A 16295-nucleotide genomic window follows, 5' to 3' on the forward strand; every position below is an offset into this window, starting at 1 on the left:
ACAATGAGTTACCTGCAGGATTGGCCCTGACCACTTTTACAATTTTATTTTCTATTACTCTATCCCACAATGGCTTCCTTGAAGGTCTGTAAGTGTCTAAAGCTTCTCAGGGTCTTCACCCCAGGTGCACCCTCTGCCTGCACTACTACTTCCCTGGACAGCTTCATGGACTGCACTCCAGCTTCCATAAGTCCATAAGTAACTGTCATCCTATTAAAGGGTCTTTCCCTGGCCACATGATATAAATGAACTTATATCTCATGAAGTACTATGCAAAAGTATGTAAAAAAGAATGGAGGTGATCTCTATGAACTGATTTTTTGCATACATGGTAAGATGACAAAAGCAATATTCAAGAGAGTACATAGAGTATTACATTATTGAAGATATTAGAAATAAATATATGTATCTATTTATAACTACTACATAGCTATGTTATTGATGATATTAGAAATAAATATATGTATCTATTTATAACTACTAAAAGAAAGAGTAAAAATAAACCAGTAACAAATATTATCTGTTATGGGGAAAGGGGGAAGATGGGAATAGGATTTCTCTGGGCACATCTTTGATTCTGAGTGTTCTGGGCATGAGTTTGATTTGCTTTTAACCGTGTTAATATTTCACATATTAAAAACTTTTTTTGTCTTTTTGAGACAGGGTCTCACTATGCAGTTTAGGCTGACCTTGAGCTCACTTTGTGGCCCAGGCTGGTCTCAAACTTGCAATCCTCCTGCCTCAGCCTCCCAAGTGCTGGGATTACAAGCGTGCACCACCACGCCTGGCACACATATTAAAATCTTAAAAAGTATAAAACCCTAAAATTGAATAGAACCAAAAGCAAACTACTGCAGCTATATATCAAATTGATAATGTGGACAACATCAAAAGGAAAATGTCCAGGTATCTTTTTAGTGTTCTAGAGATCACAGTTGGTTACACTAAAGAATAAAAAGAAATGCAGAAAAATCTTCAACTGTATTTAGTACATTTGTATTTGGCAGTGGTATTGGAATAACAATTGTAAAATGGTTTTTGTTTAAGACAGATTAAAAAATATATTGTCACTATTAAGAAAAGAGTTTTCCCTTGGGAAAGGGGAAATACAAATATGGAAGAGAGGCAGAAGAACTGAGTTGTTGGATTAGTCATAGGGTCAGGACAAGCTCATGACTTGGTAACATTTCTATTTCTTAGTTCTGAAAACTACCAGGGCTGAAAACCATGAGCCTAGCTGACCTGAGTACCTCTCGCACCCCAATCCTGACGTCTACACGCCATCACCCACTAAAAGGAACCAGGGCCTCGAAAGGTTCCGGCACTGAGGTGGACAAGGACAGCAAGTTGTAGTCTGGCCTGGCAGCCTGACCTGGACTCTGTCTCAAAATAAAAACAAAATTCAAAAGGACTGGAGATGTAGCCCAGTGCAAAGGCCCTAGGTACAATCTCCAGTACCCCCCCCCCCGCAAAAAAAGTGCCTCTACAATCTTTAAAACGGAAGAATCTGCTGGACTCCACCCCAACCAAACAGTTCAAATGAACATCTTGAATTATGAAACCCGCTGACCAGAGGCAAGGAACCACATTTGCCTCTGAGGCGATCACCCTGAGAAAGATGCAACACTCCTCCCAGAATTATCACCAGCGTCTATTTTTTTTTTCCCCAGTACTGGGAATCGAACTCAGGACCTCGCACTTGCCAGGCAGGCGCTGTGCTGCTGAGCTAAATCCCCAGCCCCACCAGGATCTAACTATGAGGAAGTAATTAGACAACACAAGTCAAGGAACAGCTGGCCCAGACTCCAGAATGGTGGTTGATGTGATCAAGTTCCAATAAAGCAAGCAGGAAAGAAAAAGAAGGGCGAGGCCAGGCGGGGTGGGGCAGGGCACTTCCACAGTTTTAGATTTTAAAAGGCATTAAAGAGTCATGACTACGTAATGCAGTGTGTGATCCAGGCAGGACTAGTTCTGGACTCTTATCAGAAAAGAAGGGTTTTTTTGTTAGGTCTTTTAGAGACAGGATCTCGCTATGTAGTCCAGGTTGGCTTTCAACTCACTTTGTTGCCCAGCTGGCCTGAAACTTGCAGCAATCCTCTTGCCTCAGCCTCCCGAGTGCTGGGATAACAGGTGTGTGCCACCACACCTGGGCCAGAAAAGTTTTTATCAGTACCTACAATCAACCTTTCATTTCCATGGTTTCCACAGCTGTAGAATCAACTGGCCCTAAATGGAAAATATGTGAGGGGAAAAATCTGCATCTGTACCGAACAAGGAGAGAGATTTTTTCTTGTCATGACTCCCTAAACAATACAGTGTAACAGCTATTTACATACATTTGCATTGTGCCAAGTATTATAAGTAATTTAGAGATGATGTAAATGAGAGGCTGTGTGAAAGTTAGACACAAACACCATTTTTTTGCAAGGGGCTTGAGCGTCTGCAGATACTGGTGTCCATGGGGAGAGGTCTGGAGCCAATCTCCCATAGATCTAAGGGACAACTGTTTTCTCCCGCCTGTTAACAATGATTCTGTGCTTGTTGGGGGCGGCGGGGATGCTCTTGTTCTAGGATTCACATGTGGAATTATTTGGGGTTAGGACGTCACAGGTCTACCACTTTCAGATGATTTAATGGAAAGCACACGCCCGTTCCCCTTCCTTGCCCAGTCTCCTCCTCTTCATCCCACGTCCACACACCAGTCCTCGAAGGCCAGGCTCAGACATCTTCTCTTCCACGAAGTCACTGCTTCGCAAGATACCTGATTTCACAAAAGATGCTCCCGTTCCCCTCCCACACCCACAATCCCCACTTCTTCACCTCGCTGTGCAGCTGTTTCAGAGCAGCTTTCAGGGTCTTCCCTCCGGGCTGCCTGCTGCTGCGGATGCGTGCACCCCACCGGCACACGGTACACACTGAACAATCAAATGCAGGCAGACGAAGGGGTCCACAAGGGGAACGCCTCAGAGAAGCGAGTAGCTGGCAAGGGGCGTGCTCCGCGGGTTTGACTGACCCGCCCTGAGCGGGGATGGAGACAATGTCACCCATCCTGTGTGGGTATTGTGACGACTTAGGTGGAGACACAGGGTGAAAGGGATGAACACAGTGCTAGATGCTGGCTCTTTGATGCTTTAAGGGAGGGGAAAAGAGCAGCAGTCACGCCACGCAGGCCACTGCCCACTCAGACGATTGCGATGCCCTCCTTTCACCCCTTCCTGCTGCACTGCTGCTCTGAAAAGCTGTGAATGACCGCGCGAGGAAGGAGGGGAGGGCAGCAGGAAGAGCGAGCCAAGCCTGGGTGAATTCACAGGCTGCGGAAGGGGTTCAAAGATCCACTTAAGTCCTTGGCAAAAGTACCTTGGGAAGCAGGAAAAGTCACGCTCCTCTGGAGAACACTGAGTGAGCGGGCTGAAGGTCGGGGCGGGGGATGATCTGAGAAGGATCTGTGGAGGGAAAAAACCCCAAACGGCACAGGAGCCCAGTCCTTTTCTTCCCTAACAGGACCTGCTACTGGATCGAGACCTGACTGCACTCCGCTTAAAAGCCGGTTCTCAGGAGAGGAGACTGGTGAGGACAAAACCAATCTTCCACAGCTGGCCCTGAGATGGAGGGATTATCCTTCAAGCTCCACCTTGGGGCGCTCACAGGTACAAGGGGCTTTTACAGGCAGGCCATGTAAGAACAGAGACACAGTGCTGGGAAGACTCCATGTCATCCAGGGATGTGTCTCAATTCTTCCTCCTTCTCTGCGGGGCCATCACCATGCACCCAGACTCTCTGGGGCTAGTTCCTGCAGTTCCTCAGACACTTTACTCTTCTGCAAGCTCAATCTCACAGCAATTCACATGCTCTGTGTTCAACAATGTCCTGAATTACACAGGGAGGGGCATTAGTATGTCGCATACTCTGACATAAACTGAAGGTCACCAGATGTTCTGAGTTCTGTAACTCCGAGGGAAGATGGTTTCACAGTTAACATTCTAATCATTGAGGTGAGGCAACTCTTTAGAATTTGGAAGGCCGGGCAAAGGGCAGGCAAATAACCTTGCAAAGCAGTGGCCACTGTTACCCAGGGGCCTGAGGCCAAAGCTTCACTGACTGCAGGAAGCGGCCTTGTGATGAAATGATGCTTTGCCATCTTTCTCCCAACTCAAACCTGCAGAAGCCTGGCTGGAGCCATGGAGCCCTGGAGCTGAAGACAGCCTGGTGCTGCCCCAGGGCCCCCGGCAGATCCCCGCTCACCCAGGCCAGTAACAGAACCTGAGGACCTGTTGCCCAAAGACCCCAGCACACAGCCTCACGGCCTCCCTATATCTCTGCGTCTCTGACCTGGGTGCACCAGGGGCCCTGCTCAGCCCCGCCCCACTCAAGAGCATCCTTCCCTTTCCCTTGGGCCACTGGAGGCCATTTGCATGTTAGAGAACATGCTGATCCTCATTCCTCCTGCATCCCCAGCACTTTTGCTTAGCCCTGGTGTCCCGGTGGGGCAACTCTGAGCTGGAGAGTCAGGGCAGTTAAGACAAGTGTTAGGAGGTGTGGCGCTGTGGGGTTACAAGTGCACTCCTTCCCATTTTATATATTAAGCACATTGTGCTGTTGTCCTAGCAGAGCCCTACCTCTCCTAAACTCCCCGAGTCCAGGGCTGGGATTTCCAGCCTTGATCTCCTCCTCCACTTTCTGTTACATCCATTATCTCCCTTATAATTTGGCCCCTCCCTCCGCATCCATCTAGCCCAAGCTGGGCTTGCTCTCTCTCAAATCCATCAGATCCCAGACCAAACTGCTCCTCCGGGACCAGCTCTCCACCTCCACAGAGGAAGCAGGGCTGCCCCTGCCTAGCCCAGGCAGTTAAGAGAACTCTTACCTTAACATGCGAGCAGGACTCTGCCTCCGGAATAAACACCAAAGCGTGTTGGAAGTGTGAACCGAAGGGGCAAGGTGCTTGTTTATTGCCATACTCTTTATCATGCTCAAGTGGGGAACCCAGGCACTCAGAATGCTTAAACTCTACTGCAGGAATTCATGAACTAGTTGTTAAACTGCTGTAAAATCCTGAAATGTATCTATTAGTGAAACTTCTGAAACTAATGTCTTGTCCCAGGAAGCCTGCTACCTGAAGATGTTCCTTGTCATCTAGGTGTTGAGACCCAAGGCAGATGCAATGTGTAGCACAAAAGGTGAAGACGTCCAGTTTGCCTCTGCCCTGGACTGGTAGGAACGCGGGTCACTGCAAAGCGGGGAGGACAAGCCAGACCTCCAGGCACTGTGGAACCACTGAGAGGCTTTGAGCTGCGGAGCGACAGAACAGCAAGAATCTGTGCAGCGCTCATCAGACACCACATCCTGTGCTAACTGCATCACCAAGATTAACTTACTCACGTCCCTGTTGTCACAGATGCAGAAACAGCAACTTGGAGAAGGTAAACGACTTCTCTAATGACACACAGTTGAGGGACAGAACTGAAAGTCCAACCCAGGCCTTCACTCTCGCTCTTTGACACAGACTGTGGTAAAGGGATATGAACAGCTATGCTGCATGTGGACTGACCAGCAAGAGCTGTCAACACCCTCAAAGCAGGGTGGAGGCGACAATCACCCAGTTACCTGGGCAGGGAAAGTGCCCTCAGGTCCTGATCTCCAGGCGTGGAGTGCGGAATGACTCATTAGGCCTTCCCTGGTCAGGCTCTCCTCTGACCCCACCAGCCAGCTCATTCATTAAGAGAAAGACCATGCTTCCATCAAGCACTTTTAGAAGCACTTATATGCCTGGTCTTGCTGACTTTCTGAATCAAAAGTGGCCCAGAGAGACTGCGCCTTTAATGTGCTTGGCAGACAGCCAGAATGGCTCCCTCACATGCTAAGTCGGACTGTCCCTGGAAGGACTGCTAGATGTAGTTTTTCTTCTGTGATTGGTGTTGTGAGGCCACTTTCATCATTTCATCACCCTAGACAATCATGGAAGAGAAGGTAAGGACAGCCCACCAGCCTGGGACCACTCTTCCTGCCTGCCCCTCTCCGGTGCTTGGCTCTAGTTTCTTCCAAACCCTTGGAACTCCTGTGACGTGTTGGGACCTCAGGACAAAGTGAGCAGGACACCGCCCTTCATCCCGCATAGATGTGAGCTGCCGCTTTCCTTGTGCACCTCACGGGGAGGCACACATTCATTTAATTTATATGATGCTGGGTAGACTTCCACAAAGGCCATACAGGGGCAATCTTATTTCACCATGCTCTCTTTCTAAACATTTAGTTCCTGGCAGAGAAAAAACATTTGGAGGGAAAGAAATTCGACAAAAATAATACCTAAGATTTAACATGAACCATCGTGGGCACCCAAGGGACAAACAGTCACATTTGAAACTCACAGCCAAGCCAGCAGCTGCAAGAAGTTGATAAGGATGCAAAAAATAGGGCTGAGGAGCAGAGGAAAGCCATGTTAAACCCTCCTGGACTTCCAGAAAGGGAAGCGCTGCCTTTGCTTTTCACCTTCGGCCTGGTTCCTCTGCATGTTCTATGAATTTTAAAGAATCACAGGTGGATTCTGATTAACCTCGCATCACGCTGTGGCCTCACTGACTCTGACACTCTTCTCAATTTTGCACATGTGGTGAGCTCCTCCCAGCATCTGAGTGGAGTGGGGAACAGGGATGGGGGTGCTGTTCAGTCCCCGAACAGCAGTGCCCAGCTCCTGACCTTACCTCACTCTGGGAAAATGCCTGCTGGCCACTACAGGCCACAGTGTATGACATGGCTTGAGACCAGTAGAGCCCCGGGAGCCTAGAAGGACATCCCAGTTCCTACCTCCCTTTTTATCAGCCCGCTCTCCCCGAGTCCTCCCCACCACAAGGAGAAACAAAAGCCCTCGAGGTTATAAACTCTATGTTCTGAACCTGCCCTGCTGGCTGCAGAGATGTCGCAGGTTCACAGATCCAGAGGTAGCAGGGCCTCGCCAGTCAGAGCAGAGGTGTACATTTTTTATGATACATTTCAGCACACAGCGGCAAAGTGTCTTGGAGAAATGGATTTGGTTTGGTTTTGAACAGTTGTACAAAAGCATCCTTCAGGCAGCGGGTGGGGCATGAGATAAAGGCTGCAATTTGTGGACCTTGAGCCCAGCAGGCCAAGGCCAAGGACAGAACTGCAAGCCCCCACAGCACAGCTCACGGGGCCAGGGTCTGGTTAAGCGAGGGTGAGGAGGATGCCGACTTCAGAAAATGAAAACAGCCGTATTGTCAACATAATTTACTACAGGTCTCTGAAGTGTATATAAAACGTTTTAGTGCAACATCTTACAAATAGTTTTTCCTTTAAAAAACAAAAACAACAACAGCTCTCTACACCATGCATGGGTGGTTTTCTCACCCGATCTTCCTTTTTTCAACAATTAACGCAGAGAAACCATTGTTTGAGAAGAATATGAAAACTTGCTACAGGAACACCCTGGTCAAAGAGGATGTGGTCATAGCCATGTCCTAGGATGTGCCTAGCACAGTGTAGATTTTCATAAACGCAATATTGTAGACAGTAAGTCAAGAGTATCCGGCACTTTTCCTCTCTTGAATTCAAAGACTAAAGCTCCAGTAGACCATATGCAATGAGGTCTCACAGCCACTGGAGGGCACCATTACTATTCATCCACATTTCCATAGAAATGGCCAAAGAAAGAGGGTCCTGGGGTTTTTCATACAAAGCTCAAAAAGCTCAGCCTTTGATAGTGTCCCCCAGCCGGACAGAAAATACACAGAAAAAGCAATTATTAAAATACTGGCTTCAGTTTCTTTTTTCTTTTCAAATCTCCTGCAACTGCTTCACATATTTAATTACGTGCAGCACCTACTTTTCTACTGCTACGAACCAATTCAAACTGAAATCTTAGTCCCAGCCAGCCCTCTGGCATCCTTCCATTCAGACAGAGCACAAGTCAGTCATCTTCTCTTGTTGACTCAGCCTAAAAATCAGGAGTCGGCAAATTCCCATTGAAAACACACCTCCTGAAATGAAGAAATGGGGCAAAAGACATTCTTTCTTCGTGACTGGGCCAACTCAGGACCTCTAACATGTCGATGCAGCATAGGAAATGAAAATCTGCGAGGCAGGCACCGGAAGGATTAAGGTGGCAGCGCCTGCACAGCGTCCAGGAGCGTCGGCAGGGAGCCTGTCTGGGTAAGCCTGTCAGAAGCGGCTGAGGAGTCACCTGGCCTCCCCTGAGCTGTGGCTCAGCGTAGCACCCACTGAGCGGCGTGCAGCCTGCACACCTGTCGACACCTGATACACACCCACCCCATGTGTCACAGGGGATCCCACAGCCTCCTTTGGAGCCTGTTCATCCTGGGACCCAGCTTCACAGCAATGTCTCTTGTTAGCCCTGGTTCCAGAATCCCTGGTAGCTCTTTCCAAATCCCTCTTGGGATTCAAGGTGTGGGTTCTATGGGGACAGGAGAGAGAATACTGGCCAGAAAAATATAAAGAAGCGAGGCCATAAAACATCTTCACAGAGTGACCAGAAGGAAGTACTTGCAACCAACGATGCACCAGGAGAGCTAAGTATCTGACTGATAGTGTGGCCACTCTGGCCCTTGGACATTAAAATTAAAAACCAGAATAATAATCAAATAGCCTAAAACCATAACATGACCCAAGAGAGGGAAGGGGAAAGCCCACAGACAACAGTGTGCGCACTATCTACTGAGACCAGGTGAAGGGACAGGCCCACAAGTTACATCTGGACCTCCCCGGCAGATACTCTTACGGCAGCAAGATGCCAGGAGAGGTAAATGGTGAACAAGGAAGACGTCAATATATCTGCGGAAAATCTCACTGGGAGGAACAAGAAAAGCATCTTCACGCCTCCAAGAAGGCAGGTATTCCTCCGGACCCTCCAACATCAGGTGTTGGAAAGCCCTGCCCACCCCTCTCCGTCCTGCTGGCGGTGTGCGACCCAGCGCCCTGCACTGGGTATCTATCTACAGCACCCGCTTCCACTCCATGCTCAGCCCAGCCTCACCGGACACTTCCTCTCAGAGTGTGACAAAGCACTCCCGCCAAAAGCCACCTGCTCACAGTCATCAGCTGGAGACTGCACTTGCGGAGCAGACCAAGCCAGGGCCAGCCTCCTTGCACTTCCTTCTCTAATCACTGACTGTGATCAATCAGAGAGTCAGTAGCTGCTAAAAGCAGCCATCGCCCACTTTAGCTCGGGAAGTGTGTGCTGTCTGGAGCGTCTGACCCATTGTCTAAGACAGTCTTCTTATTTTTTTGGCAAAGATTGGATGAAGCCTTTTCCCCCTCCCTGACAGACAGGCTGGCCGGGCACCATCTATCTTAATGAGGTTATGCAGGATTTCTCTTGCACATATGCAGTTCTTTGAAGCAAAATTCAATGCTTTCATCTTGACTACAAAGTGTTCCAACAACTCCAGCTGAGGGAAAAGATAAGATACAAATTGGGCCTACGCTACACACATTTTTCAAGTCTTGTTAAGAAAGTAAAAAATGTTTGGGTGCATTTTGATCCACGGGTGGCATTTTCAAATGTGCAAATACAAAGTCTTGGAAGAGATGCTTTGTTACTATGAAGTCATCCTTCCTCTTGCCATCACTTGTATGTAGGTGAAATTCGTCCACAACAGGATGGAATCCTACAGGGGTAAACCACAGGGATTTGGAAAGGGTACGTTACAAAGAGTATAAACCCTCATAACATCTATCTGAGAACACTAGATAAACTGGTGAGTAGATGTGGCACCTGGAACTACTCACTACATTACCAAAACCAAAAACTAGAAACCTACAACGGCAGGATCATGACATTTGGGCACGAAGAGCTAACCAACCAAGGCTGCCACCTGGAGGCAGCCCGACTCTGTGATGACGACCGGGAGCGGTGAGCACTCTCCAAATCTGACAGTTTTCTGCATGGACATCTGAACCTTTGGATGCTGTCGACTGTCCAATCACAGAGCAAGAGGCAGCGAGGGAGAGCCTCAGCTCCTCCATGGCCAACGTCTGCTGGGACACCCCCTTAGTCTATGGCTCCTGGGTGGATGCTGAGCACTGGGGGCTCCAAGCAGGTGGGGGAGTAGTTGAGGTGCGGTTCTTTGATCCACAGCAGGGGCACCCCGTTCTTCCCATCGGAGTTCTTGCTGGAGTTCCGGCTTTTGAAGCGCACCAGCAGGATGGTGATGATGAGGATGCCGAAGATGGGGAAAGGGTAGAAGAAGACGAAGTAGAAGAGCGCGTCGTTGGAGCAGATGAGTGACTGGAGGGTGGAACCTGCAAAGGACAGGGGAGTCATGATAGTAAGGGCTGTGAGCTGGGCTGTCCACACCTGTCCCTGAAGACCTCACCTGATCTGACAGAAGCTACCGGCCGACTCCCACGCCCACCTGCCTTTTTCCTGCTCCCGCTAATGGTGGAGAGATGACCTTTGCATTCCTTTTCTCACATCAACACCTCTTCATGGACAGCTCTAAGTCCAAGCAATGCAACGCTTCCATTTCCACTAAGATCCATTTCTCCTGCTTGGAAAGCCACATAGGAAAGTGGAGCTTATCTACCGCACTCAACCATGTCTAGGACAGTAAGGAGGCTGACTTCCACTTAGTCTGAACCTCTTTGTGGTTACAGTTTACATGTCCCTTTGCACTTAGTTCCACTCCAAACTTCCTTCTTAGGAAATCTAACAGGTTCTCTTCCCGGTTCTGAGAGCAGTTATACCAGAAATGATGCTTGCTTGCTTAACATTATCAATTAAAATGTCATTACAGACTGCTGACAATGGCTAGTGTGTCTGTGGCTGCATCGAGCACAGTTAAAGCTGGATAGGGAAAAGAAGGAATCCAGGTGTCCCACCCAAGTAGAAGGGGTGCTCAACAGCTCATCAGACTTCAGCAGGGGCCTGGCCTCTCAAAGCCACCTCTTCTCTGTAAACTAGGCTGCTGGATGATTTCTATACTCTACAAAGCTCAGTAACCATAGATGCCCACAGGGCTAGATAACATGTGGCCTACACACCTTCTCTTTTACTTTGGGACACCGGGTTATTTACTAGACTGTCTATGCAAGTACGGTATGCAGTCTACGCATGATTTAGGCTTTTTCTCTTTTCCCTTCCATTGCCGAGCTGTTGTTCTTCAGTATTATTTTTAAAAAGTTAACACACAGTTATACTTACTGGATTGCCAAGTATATGCAATTGCTGATAGTCAACTATTTCTCACCTACAAACTCTCAGTACATTTAACATTTAATAGCATGTTAACAGGAGGTGACCAAAGCAAAGAAAGAGCTCAGAAAACTTAAAATCAAGATTATGGCGTAAGATGTTTCGACTTGAGAGGAAGATAAAAATTCTAGTAAATTTTTTATGTCTGCAATATAGGCTAATCCTACAACAGTAAACACTACTTTCCGTCTGATATATTGCACATTTTGACAGAGATACAATCAAAAAGGTGCCTTGTTAAAACAAGTACTTCAGGTCAGCAGGTGAAAGTCACCTATGCCTGTGAACCCTGCACTGTGGAATATTCTGCTGCTGCGCCTCTCCCGGCTCTCCTGTTAACATCATTGCCCATTCAGCCTGATTCTCCCCTCTAAGCCTGCAGAATCTAAACACGCTACCAGGGCATCCTCCAAAATTAAAAAGAATGATCCACAAGCTTTGTATGTTTTTCCTCTTACAGAATCTGAAACACTTGGTAGTTCACTAAAGAGAAAACTAAGTTCAGAATTCTGAAATGTAGCAAAGTAACATCTAACACCATACTTCCACCACGAAATCTTACTGAAATAGACTCCGGTGGAACATCAAGTTATTATAAAGATTATATGGTGTATTATCACTTTACTTTCGATACCCACCCTTTCGCATGAGCAATCAAGGGATAAGTATGTGAAATCCTACTGCATCTCAAACATTACTAATAAATGCTCATGGCCATTAAGAAGAGTGCTTATTAACTTATTTCATCAAGCTCTGCATTATCCTTCAAATTGGAACCACCTGTTTCCTCTGTACTTGGGGAAACTCACTTGTGTCCAGGACATGGATGCCAATGGGGGCAGACTCTTCCTCTGTCAGCCGGTACCACTCCTTCTGAGGGCTTGGCAGCCACTCCTCCACATGGCAGGAGTAGTTGCCCGTGTCGTGGGGACTTGCCTGCAGCACCGTGAGCCGGTACAGCAGAGGCGAGAGCCTCTGGAAGCGGAGCCTGCCTTCCCAGGGACTGCCCTCTGGGCCAAAGACAGCATCTGGGCCCACGCTTAGCAGGACTGTCCGCTCTGTTGGGTCCTCTTCCCCATCCGCCTCTTCCTCTTCCTCCTCCTTTTCTTCCTCTTGCTCTTCCAGGCTGAGGCTGCCCCTTTTCCCTGCAGCCTTAGTCCTTAGGGAATACCAGGCCACCGCAAAGCGGGAGTCCTGGCTTGAGCGGGAGACAATGCTGCAATCCAGCTGAAAGGCTGCCTTCTCAGACACGGTGGCATTGGGGACTACAGTGTCCACCTGGAGGGCAGCATCTGGGGAAAGACAAGGCACAAATAAGGGAGAAACCAATTAAATGCCCACTGATAACTACATTATGCTGTATGCTATCCTACACAAGACTATTCCCCTTCTGCAGTGATGCTGAACCTTTCAGGGCTTTCAGTGATAACAAACAGCTGGCTGTGACACACATGGCATAGGTTTGCTGCTACTGCCCTACTAGAAAAGCAAACAGGCTGAGCTATGTGCAGAAATGTGGAAAGAGGTTCTGGAAAGACAGAATCCAGAACATATTTTATTCTGACATGTATATGTGCTTATATTTGCAGAAAATATGTGTGGAAGAATTCAGGAGAAGCTGGTGATGCAGCTCTTTGCTGGAACCCAGGGAGGAAGGGACATTTATTTTGAGATCCACTTGTATGGCTGAATAGCATCTCCTCAAAATGCATGACCACTTAGACTCTCAAGGGGTGACCATACTTGGAAAGGGATTCTTTACAGATGAATTCTCTAGATAAGGTCATACTGGATTAGGATAGATTCTAAATCCAATGACTGGTGTTAGTTGAATTGGGCCTTCCTCCAACCAATTTATACGTTGAAGCCATTACCCCCAATGTGATTATATTTGAATACAGGGATTTTAGAAGGTAATTTCAGTTACATGAAGTCATGAGGGTTGGACCCTAATCTAGCAGGAATGGTGACCTTACAAGAAGCAAAACAAAACTGTCTCCCTCTGTCTAGACACACACATGTGAGGCTATGTGAAGACACAGTGAGAAGGGCCATCTACCAGCCAGAAAGAAGGCATCACCAGAACCCCACCATGCTGGCACCCTGACCTCAGCTTCCAGCACCCAGAACTGTAGGAAAGGTCTGCTGCTTAAGTTACCCAGTCTGGACTATTCTGACAGCCAAGCACACAAAGAGAACTGGTGTCCTTATCAAAGGGCAGAGGGATCCAGTGGCAGTGCAACCCAGGATGTGTGGGCCACCACGAGCTGGAAGAGGTGAGAGAAGATTCTTCCCTAAAGCCTACAGGAACATGGCTGTGATTATACCCTCATTGGGGACTGCTGGCCTCCAGAACTGTGAGAGAATACATTTCTTTTGTTTTACGGTACCAAGTATGTGGCAATTTGTTATAGTAACCCTCGGAAGTGAATATATCCACTCAGGAGCTGCTGTTACATTTAAAGTGTGAACATAGCTGATAGCCTAAGCCACAGTAAACCCAAAGAAGTAAATACTCTGCCAAGGATTGAAGCCAAATGATGGACAACAGGCCCCAAAGGACTTCTCCCTCTTCTCAACAGGATGCACATGGACATGTGGTCCCAGCTTAGGCGGGAGACACAGAATCACCACAGGAGAGACCACACAAGGAATCTCGTCTCACAGATACCACCAGACAGCCTCGCATCCCAAGTTACTTGCTGCCTTTTCTTTTCTTTGGCTCACTGTGGTAGGTTCTAAACAAACAACTCAGCCCCTTGCTCCTAAAAGGCTTCTGTTTGGCTCTGTCTATGAAATGTTCATGTAAGAGGCCAATGTCATCTTAACAGAAGTGGACACACCAAATCAGATTCTACTTGGATGGAGACCAATAGGAGCATCTCCCAAGTACTGTCCTGGGCTTTCAATGCACTGGCTCCAAGTTGCTCACAGGTGGATACCAACCCAGGGTTCCTACGACTTCTGTAGGGCTCTGCCGAGCCCTCCCTGCCCCGACCCCTTCCTGGCTGGCCCGGCTGGAATCTCGCTATGCACTGCAGGAATGGGAAAGTCAGGTAACCTGGTACAACTGGCAGGCACAGGGCACCATCCGCACTATCAGAGACCGCTTCAGGACAGCAAACGGCAGGATGGAGGGTATTAAACCAGCTACAGGTGACTCAGACTCTCAAAACTCATGAAGCTGTCTTTCCCTAGAGCATAGCTGAAGTGTAAAGCCAGAGCCGTCAGAGACTGGTGCCCCAGGCACCTTGTGCCAGCAACCAGCAGAGCATTCCCGCGCCCCTGGTGGCTGGTGTGTATCACAAGGATGGCCCCGGGTAACATTCAATGGAGCCCATCGCGGTCAGGTGGCCAGATGGGTCAGAGCCCATCAAGTTTAGTTCCCTCAGGTCCCCTTCCCCACCTCCTCTCCCTCTGCTTTCTCCTAACAGCGCTTCATATGCATTAGTGATGCAAAAGTGGACGACCACTTTCCCTGCTCTCCCTGGCCATTAGCATTTCCCTCTAGCTTTAGCTCTAGCATTTCCCTCTGCCCTTGTTAGTATAATTCACAGATTGGGGTTGCTAGGAGGACTGAACATAAATCTCCTAACTGTCACAGGACATAGCTGGTACTCCATAGCCATCTGTCTCCTCCTACCAAGGGGCCTTGGCCTTGTGATCTGACAATGGATGACTCAGAGAGGAGCGTATTCAGCCATTCTCTACAGTTTTACATCCAGGAAAAGACAGACAGAAGTCTCTAGCCAGAAAACTGTACACATAAATAAAAGTCCATGGAAAATATGAATAATTCAAAGTGGAGGTGACTTCCCCTCCAGCTTAAGTAAGACACAGGCAAGTGAACACCGCTATAACACAGGGTACATTTACCGCCCTGAAGCATGTTCTGTGACGTATGGGGCCCAGTGCAACCCCGATGCTCCACTGTACTACCAACGAAAAGAGCAGCTCAACCTAGACACGACACATGCCAAAAACTTCTAGCAGCTCCAACCACAGTGTGATGCTCACAACAAGACAAAGCGTTCACACTGATGCAAGTTGCCAATTCATGCTCCGTGTCTTTGTGGGGACTTCAGCCCGAATCTGCACATCTTAGCTTATGTGTTTAAATGTACGACAACAATTATTCCCCTAATTATACCCATTTAGGTTCTTCAGAAGCAGCACCAGGGACAAGGAAAGCAAAAGGTCACACCCGGGATAGTCATTAGTACCAATAAATTATTAGGCAACCACGGGGCAGAGGCTACAGGTACTTAACTCCTTTCTATTTAAAGAACCAACTCTTTTCCTCTGGAAATTCACTAGCTTGACTTTTCCAACTACATGGCTATGGCTTCAAGACTTCATTTCCATATCAACCGCTTGTCTGAATCTAGTCTTAAAGAGAAAACATTCTGTCCTCTAGAATAATTAATTATTCTAATTAAGAAAGCAAATCACTTTCGGCCAAGGCCAGATGGGCAATCTTTCATTCTCAGAGAAAAAAAAAAAAAAACCAACATCATTTTGAATATAAATATAAAATGTTAACACATATATGCGACTGCAAAAAATAAACATTTGATTCAGCACAGAAAATATTACACTTCAAGTGGAAACACCAGGGAAGAGGATGGGGACTGGAGCCTCACCTGGCCGCATGACTGTCACTGTGGTCTGTCCAGCGGTGTCCTCCGCCCGTTTATACCACACACCGCTGGGGCTGGGCAGCCACTCCTCCACGCGGCAGCTGTAGGTGCCACTGTCCTGCACAGCCACGTTCTGGATGAAGAGCCGGTACACGCCGGGCGAGGGGCTCTCCAGGTGCAGCCGCCCCTGCAGGTGGTTCTTGGCTGCCTGCTCTCCATAGTGGAAGGTGGCCTCGCGGCTCAGGTGGGCCACTGTCTCGCGCTCCGGGTGGTTGGGCTTCCACACGAACCATTCCACCAGCAGCTGCGAGGCCGTGCTGGTGCGGTTCAGGACCACACACTCCAGCTGTACCTGCTGGGTCTCCAGAACTGACAGGTTCCCCTGGGCTTGGCTGAGCTTCAGGCGGCTGTCTGGGAGAGGAAGGAAAGAG

The 16295-nt window shown here is 48.2% G+C and overlaps 1 protein-coding gene and 1 long non-coding RNA gene across 2 annotated transcripts in view; one reads left to right on the top strand and one right to left on the bottom strand.

Moving 5' to 3' along the window:
* Positions 1-2089: 2089 nt before the first annotated feature.
* On the top strand, positions 2090-9685 carry LOC106149008. Its single transcript, XR_001234881.1, has 2 exons — positions 2090-3647; positions 5102-9685. It is a non-coding gene; the product is annotated as an uncharacterized LOC106149008 (long non-coding RNA).
* Positions 7228-16295, bottom strand: part of Igsf3 (immunoglobulin superfamily, member 3) — a gene marked incomplete at its 5' end in the record, with an annotated part of 92114 nt that continues 83046 nt past the window's right edge. The window contains 3 exon segments of the mRNA XM_005389042.2: positions 7228-10272; positions 12034-12516; positions 15868-16275. Of these exon segments, the coding sequence (XP_005389099.1) occupies positions 10022-10272; positions 12034-12516; positions 15868-16275 (1142 nt within the window). The 3' untranslated portion in view covers positions 7228-10021.

This window comes from Chinchilla lanigera, unplaced genomic scaffold, assembly GCF_000276665.1.
Source record: "Chinchilla lanigera isolate Chin_1 unplaced genomic scaffold, ChiLan1.0 scaffold00034, whole genome shotgun sequence".
NCBI lineage: Eukaryota > Metazoa > Chordata > Mammalia > Rodentia > Chinchillidae > Chinchilla > Chinchilla lanigera.